Source organism: Tasmannia lanceolata, unplaced genomic scaffold, assembly GCF_043159265.1.
Source record: "Tasmannia lanceolata isolate RefF3 unplaced genomic scaffold, GAP_Taslan_0.1 ptg000015l, whole genome shotgun sequence".
NCBI lineage: Eukaryota > Viridiplantae > Streptophyta > Magnoliopsida > Canellales > Winteraceae > Tasmannia > Tasmannia lanceolata.
Window position 1 is genome coordinate 36,211,212 of NW_027518692.1, and position 16,221 is coordinate 36,227,432.

Consider the following 16,221-nt stretch of genomic DNA (forward strand, 5'->3'; position numbering starts at 1 on the left):
CGATTTTCTTAAACTAAAAGGTTGCTTGTCTTGGACTTACAACTTCCATTTGTTTATTATGTTCATCCCTGTAATCAATTAAAATCTTTGTAAAGAACGTACATTAGTTTAGCTGTCCATGTGTTGTATTTTTTTTAAAAAATATGCACATGGGAATGCCATAATGTTTGAGAATCTTACTAGTAAAATATTGCACATTTTGCGTTGGGAATTGGGCAGCTAATGTGCGTATCCCCGTACTTTTTATGGTCGCTCCTTTCGAAGATTGGAAGGATAAGGGAAGATGCTCTCGATAATTCTTTATTTTGATATTGGCACCCTTTCCTAACCTCCCTTCCTAAAAAGAAGAATGTGGAATTCTTTTTCCTTCGCATAGGGACCTGGAGATTGGATGTAGTAGTAATAAGAATGATTGGTATGCATAACTCGCTACTACAAACGCCCCACAATCAGTGCAAGGGATTGAGTCTATTTATATATCTCTTGACTCGAATGGAAGCAGGTTTGAAAAAGGATGTTAGAGTGTCTAAGGTTGGGCCAAGCGGGTGACTTAACACCTTTTTCTTCTCACCCGAGTTGTTTCATAAAGATTTGCCATGGTAAGGAGTAAGAAACACAGGAACAAGAACACTCGGAGAGCACTCCAGTGTGGGCTAGAAAGGAATGTTTGGAACAATCCTAACACAAGTGTGTCCTCATATCATTTACTTAAACCAGGGTTAAAGATATTGTTCATGGGTGTCACATGCCAGCAATTGGGAATGTCAGGGACAATAATGCTTACATGTAAATAATAATACAATAACATATACACAAATGATATTTATACCCCCTTTCCCAGCATTTCCACTCTGTTTTGTTTGTCTTTTCCTGAAATAAACTTTATATTCAAGGAGACAAACAAAAGGAGATGGAAACACACTCATTTTTAGGGAAACACAAACAACAACAGGTGGAAATGCTTGAAAAGGTGGTGGAAAGATCAAACCCGGTTGACGAGTGACATCATAGTTCATAAGTACATTAGTTTTAAGTGGAATCCTAAACTCAAGGGTGCCCCCATTACATCCACATCAGCGGCATTTATCATTCCTTCAATTTTACAAAATTTAGTTTCTTAAATCATTGTTGAGAGCATGGTTTTAAATTTTGGTTTCGGCTAAAATTTATGACTTATCTGAAACTGAAATTTCAGCCGAAATCTTGAAATTTTGGTCGAAATTTGGTACACGCGCTAGAAATACCGTTTTTTTTTTTTGGGATGAAATTTCAACCGAAATTACTAAAATTTCGGTGATTTCGATTGAAACTTTGTAAAGAGTAAAAAATTAATATTTTTCAACAAATTTTGCCGAAATTAACAAAATTTTGACCGAAATTTCTTAAATTTTTACTGAAATTTTGTAAATTTCAGCTATTTCGGTTTCGGTCTCGACCAAAATCCAAAATTTTGGACAGAAATTTCGGTCGAAATTTAAAACCATGGTTGAGAGTTATACTTCATGTGGTAGCGACAATTGACTTTTGGTCATTTTCAGTGTTGAATCACTATTTCAATGTGATCAGAGTTATACTTCATGCTACTTTCGAAAATTTAATCCCCCGAAAGGGTATTTTCATCATTTCAAGTCATTGACTATATTTTCATTTGGGAATGATATTTTCCAATCATTTTACTCACTGTTTGATAAAAATACTCATTTTCTGTGAATTTATAATCAAAAGATGTGTAAAATAGCATCTCCTATGCACCTTAACAAGTGCCCTTAGCATCATTTTCAAAACAAAACTCGTTTTGAAAGGCCTTTATTTTACTTTATTTAGCTTCTTTTTTCCGAGTTTTTGCATGTATTGGAGGGTTAGTATAATTCTATGAGGATTGAAGGGTTAGGATCAGTTATCTAATGTGCCATCCCTCGATAGATCATAGGGTTAGGATCATTGTATGGGGATTAATTAATGTCTTCTGGGCAGGGTATATTTAAGTTGGGATTTGGATAATCCTATATAATGTGGGCCCACTCTAGTTTTTCCACTGTTCGTCCATGTAAGCCGCACCAACACAATAAAAGATAAAAGAATTAAAATAAAATAAAATCAATGGCTTACCATTTCTTGGGTGATCCCTGAACAGAGCTTGTAAATCAAGGGCTTAGGATCATCCGATCAAGGTGGTCTCAAACCGGACTTATTGTTTTCGTATGAGTTGAAGGGTCAAATCATGTAAAGGAGGCAGAAGTGGGACGTAATTATGTTAATAAGTGTCATTTAGGAAGTAGCGTAACCATTACTTTCTTTTTAGCATTTTTTTTGTAGGCTACTGATATTTGCACTACCATGTTTTAATAATTGTACAAACTCACCTTGTCTTTTCCTTTTTAGGCCTGATAACAAAACGGGAATCCATTTTGTAAAGAAAGAGGATACCCTTTATTGTGACGCGTGCAAGGGTGCAACACAGCCAAGAAAAGAACTCGAATACGAAGAAACAGGAATCCCGATTTAAAAGTGTTAAGGAGCATTTAAATTTACACAAGTTTTGAAGACCGTGAAATCTCACGATGGGTACCCAAAGATTCATATTGAACTTCGATGGGAACTTTTCTCGGGGCAATGAAATGTTGATCTAGTCGCCACCGGAGCCACAAAGGACTATCTAAATTGATTCGTTTCTGCCCGTAAGCTCCAAGTGCATCATAGGAACTATAAAAATAGGGCCCTTTATAAAGCACGCGCCGAAACAGGTGAAATCAAAGGACATCCCCTCCTCCCCCCCTTGCTTTTTTCCTCTCAAAGCATGTGTAAAATGATGTTTACAAGAGCATCTAAATGGTCACTGGTTAGCAAAACCCATTTTTAATTGAATTACCAAGGGAACTGTAATAACATTTGTCAGCTGTTTAATTGCCTTATCAGTAGCTTTTTCATATTCTAGTAGAAGAAAACCTATTCCATGCGGAGTTGTTTGAAAGTGGCAAAGAACACCTTGTTGCTTTCTTGAGATTTTCCATGCTTGAAAAGTTGAAAGTAAAGAAAATAATACATAATGTATGTGTATAACACTCAAACGCTTCAAGTGGCACTAAAAAAAATAGAAAGAATTCACATGGGGTTCCGGTGAAAATCAAATTCTTATACCTTTGAACAGAAGCTAGATGCCAAATCCCTTAATTTTTTAGTGCTTTGATCTTTTAAATAGAAAAATGATATTAATCAATGAATGGTGAAAAGAGTATTGTAACTACTCTTCCCAATGGATGTAGGAAACAATATGTCCACCCCTTTTTCCAGCATTTCTGTCACCTCTGGATCTTCTTTTCCTAAACTTTGCTGCATTTCCAAATCCTTTTGCTTGCCTTTAACCCTGGAAATACAGAGAAGAGGGTGGAATTATCATTTCCCTCCTTCACCTTATTCTTAAATTAAATTAGAAATGATGTCAAAACTTCTTGTTTCGATAGTGGCACTCCTTAATTATCAAACACTTAATTTGCTATGGATAAGGGATGCTTCGATGGGGCGTGTCCTCATCATAGTACAGTGGGGCATAGCTACCATAACATAGTGGGTCCCACCATTGAATAATCTGAACCGTCCATTTGACAGGCCTCACTTTAGATATTTTGCAGCCCAAAAATCATGAGAATCATCAAATCGTAACTTCCAATTACTAGCATTTGAGCTGGGAGGCCCCTATTAGTATAGCAAGCCTGCGGAACGTCGACTTGAGAGCCTTCGGGATGTATATTTCACCATTGATGTTCAATGAGTAAAAGTATACACAATTGGGTGTTTGCACAGGCAATTAGTGCGATTGTCTCACCATAAGTGATCCAATGCAAGACATGTCAAATGACCGGTTCAGATCATCCAAATGTAGGACCCACTATGCCATAGTGGGCTCATTTCATTATATTACAATGATAGCCGTTAGCAACAAGTTTGAAAAAAAGAGAGAGATAAGTATAGGGAGGCACGTCTTTATCAAAATCAAGATATGCATATACGCTCTATGTCCGTTTCCGCGTTGGTCCTCCGCTGCACAGTTGCACTACACCTTCTATTCAATTTTTAACAATGGCTGAGATTATTAATAAAAAATTGTCTCTTTTAATTCGAGAAAAGTGTTCCTGCGCTGCGCACAGGGACGTTTTAGTGGTTTATACCACCTCCCATTGGTTTGTTTAGAGGGTCTATCTTGCAGGCCCAGAAAAAGAGACCAATGGGAGGCGTTACAAACCACTGCAGCGCAGAACACTTTCCTCTGTCACCATACTTTTTTACTTTTTTGTGAAATGGCAATAATTATACTTTTTTACTTAGCTATTAAAATTCTCAAAATGATATCATCAGTCTACTAAATAAGTGTCTAATAGAGTTAAGAGTGCCATTATGAACCCTCTCTCTCTCTCTCTCTCTCTCTCTCTCTCTCTGTGTGTGTGAAACAGCTCGAGATATTCAAAGTCATGGGGCCATTGAGGACCGTTCAAAAAATCATATAATATTGAAGAGCAGAGCTGGCTCTCTATACTCTCCACTGTCTCAATACATAGAGAAATATAAAACGATTCATTTTTCCAATCTATCATGACCCCTTAAACTTCCCATTGAAAATAAGAAGCACATTTGACAAGATTTCTTGGCCTGAAGATGATAATTCTTTCTCACTTTTGTTGGGTTTTGTTGTTCCATTGACCTCCTATTTAGAGCAGACAGAGAGAGAGACTAGTCTTCTTTGTTGAGAAAGAGAAAAGAACAGAGAGAATCCTTTGCTTAGTCCTTTTTTTCTCTTTAGATGCAGACAAAATTAACAGTTTCATGGCCTAAAACTTTAAGCATTCTGCTGGGTTTTGTTGGGTTTTTTTTTCTGTTTTTTGACTTTTTTTCTATTTTCCGTGGTGTAATGGATTCAGCTGATCTCTATAGAGTGGGTAGTTTACGTAGAAATTCTTCGGTATGGAGACACAGCACAGTGGAAGTATTCTCTAGATCTTCCCGTGAAGAAGACGATGAAGAAGCTCTGAAATGGGCTGCTCTAGAAAAACTGCCAACTTACAATCGTATAAGAAAAGGGATATTAGCCGGAGCCGCCGGTGATCATAAGGAGGTTGATATTCAGAATCTTGGATTCGAAGATAAGAAGAGTTTGATCGATAGATTAATTGGAGCTTCAGAGGATGATAATGAGAAGTTCTTGTTGAAACTAAAAAACCGCATCAACCAGTAAGTATTTGTTCTTTTTTTCCTACTTAGTTGTTCTGGGTGTCTGAATTTTTCATATTTATTAGCATTTTATTAATTTCTCGTTGTTGTGTTATTTTCTTCTTGTTTCTATTCAAAGTTAGAATTGATATTCCCACAATTGAAGTTGAATTTCTCTTATTTATTAGCATTTTATTAACCTATCCTTGTTGGGTTTTTTTTTTCTTGTTTCTGTTCAGAGTTGGAATTGATATTCCCACAATTGAAGTTCGGTTTGAGCATTTGAATATCGATGCAGAAGCCTATGTGGGAGGCAGAGCTTTGCCTACTCTCTACAATACTTCTATTAATATGGTGGAGGTAATTCGCATATATAGCTCATCAACTCACAGGAAGAAAAAGTGGATTTTGGTTCCTGTTGTGCTTATACTCTTGTTCATAAATGGTACTGATCTTGTTTATCACTTTTACATCTGAAGGCATTATTGAACTCTCTTCGTATTCTTCCTAGTCGAAAGAAACCAGTGCCAATCCTTCATGATGTTAGTGGAATTATCAAGCCTTGCAGGTAAAGAAGGGTGTCCTTCAGATCACAAACTGAATTTTAATTTGTTCTGATTTCCTTCTCTTACATTGATTCTTTATGTAACTAATTGAACTGTGTGTAAATCTTGCAGAATGACTTTGCTTTTAGGACCCCCAAGCTCAGGGAAGACTACTTTACTGTTAGCATTGGCCGGGAAGCTCAGTTCAGATCTGAAGGTAAGAGTATTGTATATTTTTCTGCCTCATTGGAGAGAATTGATTATTAGTTGTTATAATTTCTTCACCTTGGGAGAATCATTTCTTGTACAGATTCAAAAAAACTAATGGGTGATTCTACTGAAAAAAAAAAAAAAACAGGTTTCTGGTCGAATAACTTACAATGGGCATGGAATGGAGGAGTTTGTGCCTCAGAGGGCAGCTGCTTATATCAGTCAGCATGATCTCCATATAGGGGAAATGACAGTAAGAGAAACCTTAGCTTTCTCTGCAAGATGCCAAGGGGTCGGAACTGGTTACGGTATGTTAGGCATGATTGATTTGATGCACGGTAGTTAGTGAGTTTCATAGAGCTTGAAGCATTTGTTTCTTTATCATAATGATGATTTTCAGAAATGTTAATGGAGCTGTCAAGAAGAGAGAAGGAGGCGAATATTAAGCCAGATCCTGATATTGATGTCTACATGAAGGTGAGTTAGGAGCTTCTTTTCAAAACAATCCTTTCCTATCAAATATAGAGGTTTTTTTTTTTTTTGATGAGGAAAGACTTGATAGCTAGGAACATAACACATAACATGACCTTAGATAGGATAGAATGGAAGAAAATGATCCACGTAGTAGAACCCAACTAGAACTAGGATTAGAGCGTGGCTCTGAAATTTTTCTTCATGAAAATGAAGAAAATGATTCCTTTCACCTTCTTCATGAAATTTTTCTAAAGGATTCATTTAGCCGACCCCAACTAGTTTGGGACAAAGGCTTTGTTGAGTTGAGTTGAGTTTTTTTTTTTTTTTTTTCTGAGAAAGATAGCCATTTTATTAATACTAAGTAATCCAGATACAGAAACCATACAATGCTGGGGATGATTTTCTGGATGAAGTCTTTATCTCGGCTATAATGCTTGAAATCTTCCATGGGTGATCACCTTGTTTGATGCCCATACATTAGTTGAGTCACCTTCAATGATAAGGGGGCCAAGCTTTGCATCATTGTAGCACCTAAGTCCCCAAAGAAGAGCTTTAGCTTCCACCTTGTTTGCATCACATTCACTGGCTGGACCTGAGAATGACATCATCAAAGTGCCATTAGCATCCCTAATGATTCCATCTTTACTAGCCTGGCCTGGATTCCCTTTAGCACTGCCATCAAAATTTAGTTTCAGCCACCCAACCGGAGGGGAATCCACTTTGAAAATCACCACCAGCTTTTCAATATTCTGTATCGAGATAGAATGGCACTCTTGAATCTTCTTTAGTATGTTATATCGGTTGGTATTGGCTCCATCAGCGCAAGACCAAATTGGCTTACAGGTTCTGTGGGGTCTGTTTGATCTGTAGAGCTTGATTCCATCTATGCAAATTTCCGACATGCAATCTGTATGCAATTATCAGATAGTGTATTAGGATCATCCCAGGCTTTTCCATATTTAAGGGTTATCTCTGTAGGTAGTTTGGCAAAACTTGATTTCTTTGGAAGCTTATGACACTGTTTTCCTGTGTCCATTGTTGCAGGCAGCTGCATTGGGAGGGCAGGAGGCCAGTGTAGTCACTGATTATATTCTGAAGGTATGTTCTTATGCTAGAGAAATGTCATTTCTAAATTCTATTGACAGTTATGAAGAAAGATTTCAAAAGCACATGGATGAATGCTTTTCTTTCCTTTTTCTTTTCCCTCATAAAACTGCAGATTTTGGGACTAGACATCTGTGCTGATACCATGGTAGGAGATGAAATGGTGAGGGGAATTTCCGGAGGACAGAAAAAACGTGTTACAACAGGTAGAAAAACTAGTACACTGAAAATAGATTTGTTATTCTTGCAACTTCACAAAGAATTTGGATTAAAACTTTTGGGACTGTTGTCACATAAAGGGGAGATGCTTGTTGGACCCGCAAGAGCGCTATTCATGGATGAGATATCCACTGGCTTGGACAGTTCCACTACCTTCCAGATTGTTAATTCTCTCAGGAAATCCATTCATATTATGAATGGGACAGCTGTTATTTCTCTGCTTCAGCCAGCACCAGAGACTTATGATCTCTTTGATGACATTATTCTTCTCTCGGAAGGGGAAATAGTGTATCAGGGTCCCCGTGAAAATGTTCTTGAGTTTTTTGAATCATTGGGCTTCAAATGCCCCGAGAGAAAAGGTGTTGCAGACTTCTTGCAGGAAGTAAGTTGCCCAAACTGGTTTGCTTCCTCTTTCCAGTTCTCCTTACTTTATCTCGTGTCTTGAATGGAAAGTTTTCTTCTTTTCCACTAATAGGTGACATCAGGGAAAGATCAACAGCAGTATTGGGTACGTAAAGATGAGTCATACAACTTTGTTCCAGTCAAAGAATTTGCAGAAGCATTCCAATCATTTCATGTCGGTCGGAAATTAGGAGATGAACTTTCCATCCCATTTGACAAGACCAGGAGTCATCCTGCTGCTTTGACAACTTCTAAATATGGTGTTAGCAAGAAGGAGCTATTGAGGGCCTGCATCGCCAGAGAATATTTGCTGATGAAGAGGAACTCATTTGTCTACATCTTCAAAACATCACAAGTGAGTAATTGTATCCCCAAAATGTTGTTCTTAAATTAAAACAGACTAAACCACTAGACAACGCTGTTCTTGAACTACGAGGGACTAAACCACTAAACTCTTCTGTTCTTCCTTTCAGATTATAATTATTGGAACAATCACAATGACGGTCTTCTTGCGCACAGAGATGCACCACGAGACAGTAGACGATGGGGGAATTTATATGGGTGCTCTGTTTTTCTCACTTGTCTCGATTATGTTTAACGGATTCGCAGAGCTTGCTATGACCATTGCTAAACTTCCTGTTTTCTACAAGCAAAGAGACCTCCTTTTCTACCCTTCATGGGCATACTCTCTACCTGCATGGATCCTCAAGATCCCCATATCCTTTATGGAGGTGGCTGTCTGGGTTTTTATGACTTATTATGTTATCGGCTTTGATCCCAATATTGAGAGGTACGAAAAAGGAAGGAGATTATAACAGCATATTTCCAATTATTTTGTACTTTTTTCCTCTTCCAATATTTTTCGCCAATGATGCAAAATGTTCTTGTTACAGGTTTCTGAAACAATATCTGCTACTCCTATGCATTAATCAGATGGCCTCTGGACTGTTCCGGTTCCTTGCTGCATTGGGTAGGGACATGATTGTCGCAAACACATTTGGTTCTTTTGGGCTGGTTACATTTTTGATTTTGGGTGGATTCATCTTGTCTCGAGGTACTGTATACACAAACAAAAGATGCTCTTTTACTAATTTCTAATATGCTTAGGCTTCATCAACTTTAAGAACACTGATGAACTGGAAAGTTCCTTATTGTGCTTGTATGAATTGACCACATTTTTTATTTCTATATTATTTTGCCACAGAGGATGTGAAAAAATGGTGGATATGGGGATACTGGATCTCACCCTTGATGTATGGCCAGAATGCAATTGCTGTTAATGAATTCCTTGGGAAAAGTTGGAGTCATGTAAGACTCTTATTATGAAGTTAGAGATTTCTCAATTTGAGCAGGAAAATCAGCTCAAGCTTTTTTTGGAATTTATTACAGGGCCGTAATGGATCCACAGAAACATTGGGAGTGCAAGTTTTAAAGTCTCGTGGAGTCTTTCCTGAAGCGCACTGGTATTGGATCGGTGTAGGCGCATTAGTTGGATATGTCTTCCTATTTAATGGCCTTTTTACTGTGACTCTTTCTTATCTCAACCGTGAGTTTTCTACCCCTGATGGGCAACAATAATCCAATAAGATTTCTCACAAATATTTGGAGTTTAAACAATAATCAAGTAAGAACCACTCACTAGCATGTTCTGATAGTTAGATCTAATGACTGCAGCATGGGGAGGTGCTCAAGCAATTTTATCTGAAGACACCTTAAACGAGAAACATGCCAACAGAACAGGAGAGGTTATCGAGCTATCGTCAAGAGGGAAGAGCTCTACCACCTCGGAAGGTAAGATCAATCAATCCATTGATAATTTATACTTCAAGGATGTCATCTAATTCAATCTTTGTCAGTACAGAAAGAGAAAATGGAAGTAGGAGAACCAATATCGCACATGGGTCAACATCTACACAGACAGGAGGCATTGCCGATCCTAGTCAGAACAAGAAAGGGATGGTTCTTCCATTTGCACCTCTTTCCATCACTTTTGACGATGTCAGATACTCCGTAGACATGCCACAGGTTGCTTCAAGTTTCAAATAAACTGAACATCTATTTTTCTGAGGTCGTGGATTTCTTCGCATGCTTTTCTTATTATATTTGAAACCACAGGAGATGAAATCCCAAGGCATTCCGGAAGATAGATTAGAGCTCCTGAAGGGTGTGAGTGGAGCTTTCAGACCAGGTGTTCTTACGGCATTAATGGGTATTAGTGGTGCTGGTAAGACTACTCTAATGGATGTTTTAGCGGGAAGGAAAACAGGTGGATATATAGAAGGAAACATCTCCATATCTGGCTATCCCAAGAACCAGGAAACATTTGCTCGCATATCAGGATACTGCGAACAGAACGACATCCACTCTCCAAATGTCACTGTCTATGAGTCTCTCATCTACTCTGCATGGCTTCGGTTACCCCCTGAAGTTAATTCTACGACTAGAAAGGTTAGGAGCTACATCTCTCTTTTGCTTAAGCCCTTTGGCATCTACTGACTGCTAAACTGATGAGTGCAGATGTTCATCGAGGAGGTCATGTATCTTGTAGAGTTGTCACCATTGAGGGAAGCACTCGTTGGATTGCCTGGTGTCAGTGGGCTTTCAACTGAGCAGCGTAAGAGGCTAACCATTGCTGTTGAGCTTGTTGCAAACCCCTCCATAATATTCATGGACGAGCCAACCTCTGGGCTCGATGCCAGGGCAGCAGCTATTGTAATGAGAACGGTTAGGAACACTGTGGACACAGGAAGAACAGTGGTGTGCACAATTCACCAGCCCAGCATCGACATATTCGAGGCTTTTGATGAGGTAAGTAGTAATTGAAGTGAAAGAACTTGTGATTTTTCTTATGTGCTTGATTTGCTAATTCCTATTCTTGATGTCTTTTCTGCCTGACTACAGCTCTTTCTATTGAAGCGAGGGGGTGAAGAAATATTCGTAGGCCCATTAGGTCACCGTTCTTGCCATATGATCAAGTACTTTGAGGTGACGCTGTAGAAAATTTAAATGAATTTTATTTACTAGGAGTGTCTCACTTCCCCCAATACTGGAACTGATAGAATGAGGTTTTATTTTGTCAAGGGAATTGAGGGAGTCAGTAAGATAAAAGACGGTTATAATCCTGCAACTTGGATGCTGGAGGCGACTTCAATAGCACAGGAAGAGGCTTTGGGAGTTGAGTTTGCCGATGCATACAAGAATTCGGAACTGTTTAGGTGGGTTGGAGAATGGCCAAAGGCAATCACAACCATTTCTTTTCCTAGATCTTACTGATTTATACCATTTTTTGTAGGAGGAACAAAGCTTTGATAAAAGAACTAAGTAAACCTCCTCCCGGTTCGAAGGATCTCCACTTCCCTACTCAGTATTCTCAGTCCTTCCCCACGCAGTGCATGGCATGCCTATGGAAACAGCACTGGTCATACTGGCGCAATCCACCATATGTTGCAGTGAGATTTTTCTTTACAATGTTCATAGCCTTGATGTTTGGGACCATGTTCTGGAACCTTGGCTCCAAAACGTAAGGGAAACTTAATGCACCCATTTTGAGTTTGGACTTAAAGATGGCAGAAAATATTGACAAGTGTTGAAAATGCAGGACGAGGCAACAAGATCTGTTTAATGCAATGGGTTCCATGTATGCTGCCGTTCTCTTCCTTGGGGTTCAAAATGCATCATCCGTGCAGCCAGTGGTTGCTGTTGAAAGAACAGTTTTTTACAGAGAGCGAGCTGCTGGAATGTATTCTGCCTTACCATATGCATTTGCACAGGTAATCATTTTCTGTTACATCGGAATTTCTATGTTTACTTGGTCTGATGTGTAAACTCTATAGCGACAAATTTAGTTTTCTTTACTGATTATCTTCTTTATGCGTGTACTGATATTTCTCTATGAATTCTCTTCTTCCTTTTTTGTCTCACATCTCACCTTGTTGCGTCGGATTTGCAGGTTATGATTGAGATTCCATATGTCCTATCACAGGCTGTGGTATATGGGGTTATAGTGTATGCGATGATTGGATTTGAGTGGACAGTTGCCAAGTTCTTGTGGTATATGTTCTTCATGTACTTCACATTGTTATACTTCACTTTCTATGGGATGATGGCAGTAGCTGTGACTCCTAATCACAACATCGCTGCTATTGTTTCCTCGGCATTCTATGCAGTATGGAACATCTTCTCAGGTTTTATGATTCCACGAACGGTAAGTTCAGATTTTATCCACTCCATGTGTGTTGGGCTTCCTCATAATGGTGTGACTCTAATTTTTTTTGGTTGATTACAGAGAATTCCTGTGTGGTGGAGATGGTATTATTGGGCATGCCCAATCGCCTGGACCTTGTATGGACTAGTTGCGTCACAATTCGGAGACATACACCATCCACTTGATTCAACGCAGACAGTAGCTCAATTTGTGACAAGTTATTTCGGATTCAAGCACGACTTCCTACCAGTGGTTGCTGCTGTGATTGTTGGGTTCGCTGTTCTCTTTGCATTTGTCTTTGCCTTCTCTATCAAGATGTTCAACTTCCAGAGAAGGTAGATTTGGATTCTTTAAGGTACATCAGAGTTTTTGTTCTGGGTGCGGCTAATCAACACACTTTGCTTCCTAGTACATACAACAAGTCACTTTGGAATCCTTGAGTGAATGAATGGTTGTGGTTTTCTTTTCGATGCGTTGTTGCTTGTTTCATGAATATATCAGCATAGTCATGGGGTGGGCTAGAATCAAACAATGCAGTTTCATGTACTTTCACTTTTAAATGTATCAAATTTGGTACTTGAGACAATAAATTGTTTTGTAATATTTTTATTTGCTTGAATTTTTATTTGGTGGATAGAGACATTAATCAAAATCTTTAAAAATTTTAGTTCATTAATCAAAATCTTTTCGATCTCAGATTTACGAAAGTAGATTAGATCATGAACTTTGTAATTTGCAATCACTATTATTGAGGTACTCGAGATTGCAAATATCAAGAAACAAAAAACATGAAATTGCAAATAATATAACATTTGTATTTTGATTTGGATTTGAGTTTAAGAATCCAACATTGATTGACGATTGAAGTAGAGTTCGATCATCTTACCCCACACAAAACCCTACTCAGAAGCAAACTTTCTTAAGGAGGTTTAAGAAGTATGCTAACCGCTTGGCATATAAAGTTGTACACGTGCAGAAACAAGGCATGGACATGCGGGTCTGGCCTTTTCTATTTGATGTTAAGAGATAACTTAAGCTTTGGATTGTAATTCATAATGAATCTCTTCCACGTACTTGAAGATATTTTAAATGAGGTGTGGGAGGAAAGTCCTGTATTAATTTTTCAAATAAGTACAGCCCCTTTTTAAATCAGAGGGCTAGGATCATCCTATGTGGATAGTTTACGGGTACATTCTATTTCCGTTGTGGCCCAACAAATGAACGGTTTGGATCATCCTATGAAGTGAGCCCCACAGTAACACGCCACAACAGCTACTCAGGCTCACTTGTCAGCAAACTCTCTCTCTCTCTCTCTCTGACATAGGGTGTCCCCACCACCATTTAGGACGGGACTAATCCTATGGATGCAAACAATCACCCGTAAACCACGGGCATCGGATATACAACGAGGGATTCGAACTCGTGTCACTGGGAGCATACCCATGACTTTAAGCCAAAGAGCCACACCCGTCCGCATTAAAGCAAATTTTGTCTTGTTAATTAATTCATTTGATATGGCTGTTCTCTCATGCAAAAGTCAGCCTAGAAATGGCTTTTCCGCGAAATTACATAGCAAATCCCATATAAAAGTCCGAATGCTTTATTTTCTAATCATATAACTCGAGCTCCTATTAAATCACCCAACAATAAACCGTATCATTAAAACTCTGCGTAAATAATTTCTGTAGGTTGATCCTAACCTACTGATCTGTAGATTGACGGCACTGTTAAAGTATAAAAGATTAAATACTGCCTTTCTCCAACAGCTTAAGCTATTGGAGAAGTTTCTCCAACAGCTTAAGCTATTGGAGAAGTTTCTCCAACAGCTTAAGCTATTGGAGAAGTTGGTTAGTTAACATGGTATCAGAGCTAAAGTCTCGAGTTCAAACCTCCTTGATAGCAAAATTCACATGCAATGGTTAAATCCAAAAGTGGGGCCACATGTGCCACGTGTAGGCCAACCCTAGAAAGTGGGGCCACACGTGAGGGGAAGTGTTAAAGTATAAAAGATTAAATACTACCTTTCTCCAACAGCTTGAGCTATTGGAGAAGTTGGTAAGTTAACAGGCACTATATAGAAACCTCTGTAGATGAGAGCGCTAGGATCATCCTATGGAGATGATTTACAGGTACAACCTATTTACATTGTGGCCCAACAAATGAACGATTTTGATCATCCTATGAAGTGGGGCTCCACTGTACCCATTAATCATCTCATAAATTATGCTAAACTACTATATTCTATAGTTGAAAATAACTTAGAAAATAACTTGAAAATAACCCAGATATCAGCCAATCTGACATGCGATTTTTATTTGTTAAAAGTTTCCCAACAACAATAAGAAGTATTAAAAAAATCATAAAGTTTATGAAGATTGCTGACATATCTGTCCCAGGCACGGAAAATAATTGAAGTTGGGTGTCCTTTAGCTGACCTAACTCCAACTGTTTGGTATCATTTCGAATGCACCTCAAGGAGTGCCCTAACAAGACCAGTTCTTTTTCTATTTTTTTACAGCCAGAGGAACTAGGGCTGGCACCTTAAATTTATTTGATAGAAATTGTTGAGAAAATCCGCTGGGCAATCCGATCCAATCGTGCACAAATTAATGGAAAAGATAAAAGTAATAAACAAATATACCACAAGATGAACACCAAGATTTTACATGGTTCGGCCAAGCTAACTCCACAGGCGAGAAATACGATTTTCCACTATGAGAAAAACAATATACAAGGATTACAATGGATTTAAAACCAAACCCAAAACCTACAACCATTTCCTTGCTTCTCAAACCCAAGATCGTATACAAGAGAAACCCGAGAGAAACCCACAAGAGAAAATCCAAGAAAAAGAACCGAGAAAGCTCCAAAGGAATCCAAGAAAAAACCCACTTTCTTCTTCTCCTTCTCTCTTTCTTTCTCTCTCCTCTCTTATCTCTCTCTTGCACGTTCTCACACGCCAAAGAAGAAAACCAATAGCCTATTTTTTTAACTAGGTTTTCTAAAAAACCTAAAAATAGACTTTCTATTTTCCCTTTGCCTTCCCACCCAAGTAACCCAACTTGGGTGGGGAAATAAGGCAACTTTCCAACAATAAAGAAATACAAGAGTAAGACATGTCACCATGCCTCTAAAACCCATACAAATTAATAAAGAACCCACACCACAATGTAAAATACTTATCTAACTGGAACATTGGAATACCGAGTTGATCACATACAGCCCCCCTCATGTCTCTTGGGAGATTCCATCAACTTGGTTATCAGATTCAAACCCAAATATTGATGAGGCCTAAAGTTTTGCAATATCTAAGCCCATGGCTACCATATTTGAAGACATACCATAGATAATCTCTACCAATACCTCCTCCCAAGCCACACAACCTTTTCATTCAAGATCTCCTTTTTCTTACTAATTGCTACTTCCCTGGATCTTAAATACCAATAAGATTTTGAATTCAAACTATTTTGATTCCCAGGGGGCAATTAGAAGGCTTATCCACCTTACAGCTACTTGTAACAATGGCTAAACCTCACTCAATCAATCAATTCCCAACTGTCGCTTTCTCTTCCAATTCGATAGAACATAGACTTCAACGGCATTCTCTTCATTTAAAAATCAACGTTGACTCTTGAGAACCTCTTCTGATCTAAAAGTTTATATACATTTATATTGACTTATTGAGAGAGACATGTTTCTTGCTGGCATGTGGGTCAGTCCCGAGAATATAGCCGCAACTTTAGAGAGAGACATGTTCGCCACTAAAAAAATATTTGCATATAGGGAATTGCTGGGGTACTTCTACAGATTGTCCGTATCAAATCCCATATTATAAATTATAGAGCTTATGGGCTTCCAAAG

At 38.4% G+C, this 16,221-nt stretch overlaps 1 protein-coding gene across 1 annotated transcript; it reads left to right on the forward strand.

Moving 5' to 3' along the window:
- The first annotated feature begins 4,488 nt into the window (after positions 1-4,488).
- Positions 4,489-13,007, forward strand: LOC143846947 (pleiotropic drug resistance protein 1-like). The gene is made up of 24 exons (XM_077355570.1): positions 4,489-5,223; positions 5,442-5,562; positions 5,682-5,770; positions 5,880-5,964; positions 6,106-6,265; positions 6,358-6,434; positions 7,476-7,529; positions 7,651-7,741; positions 7,835-8,136; positions 8,230-8,511; positions 8,630-8,946; positions 9,050-9,210; positions 9,361-9,464; positions 9,546-9,702; positions 9,831-9,947; positions 10,018-10,181; positions 10,272-10,604; positions 10,674-10,964; positions 11,058-11,141; positions 11,238-11,371; positions 11,449-11,676; positions 11,755-11,926; positions 12,106-12,360; positions 12,442-13,007. The coding sequence occupies exons 1-24, from the start codon at positions 4,796-4,798 to the stop codon at positions 12,697-12,699; spliced, it is 4,464 nt and encodes a 1,487-aa protein (XP_077211685.1). The 5' UTR covers positions 4,489-4,795; the 3' UTR covers positions 12,700-13,007.
- The last annotated feature ends 3,214 nt before the right edge of the window (positions 13,008-16,221 follow it).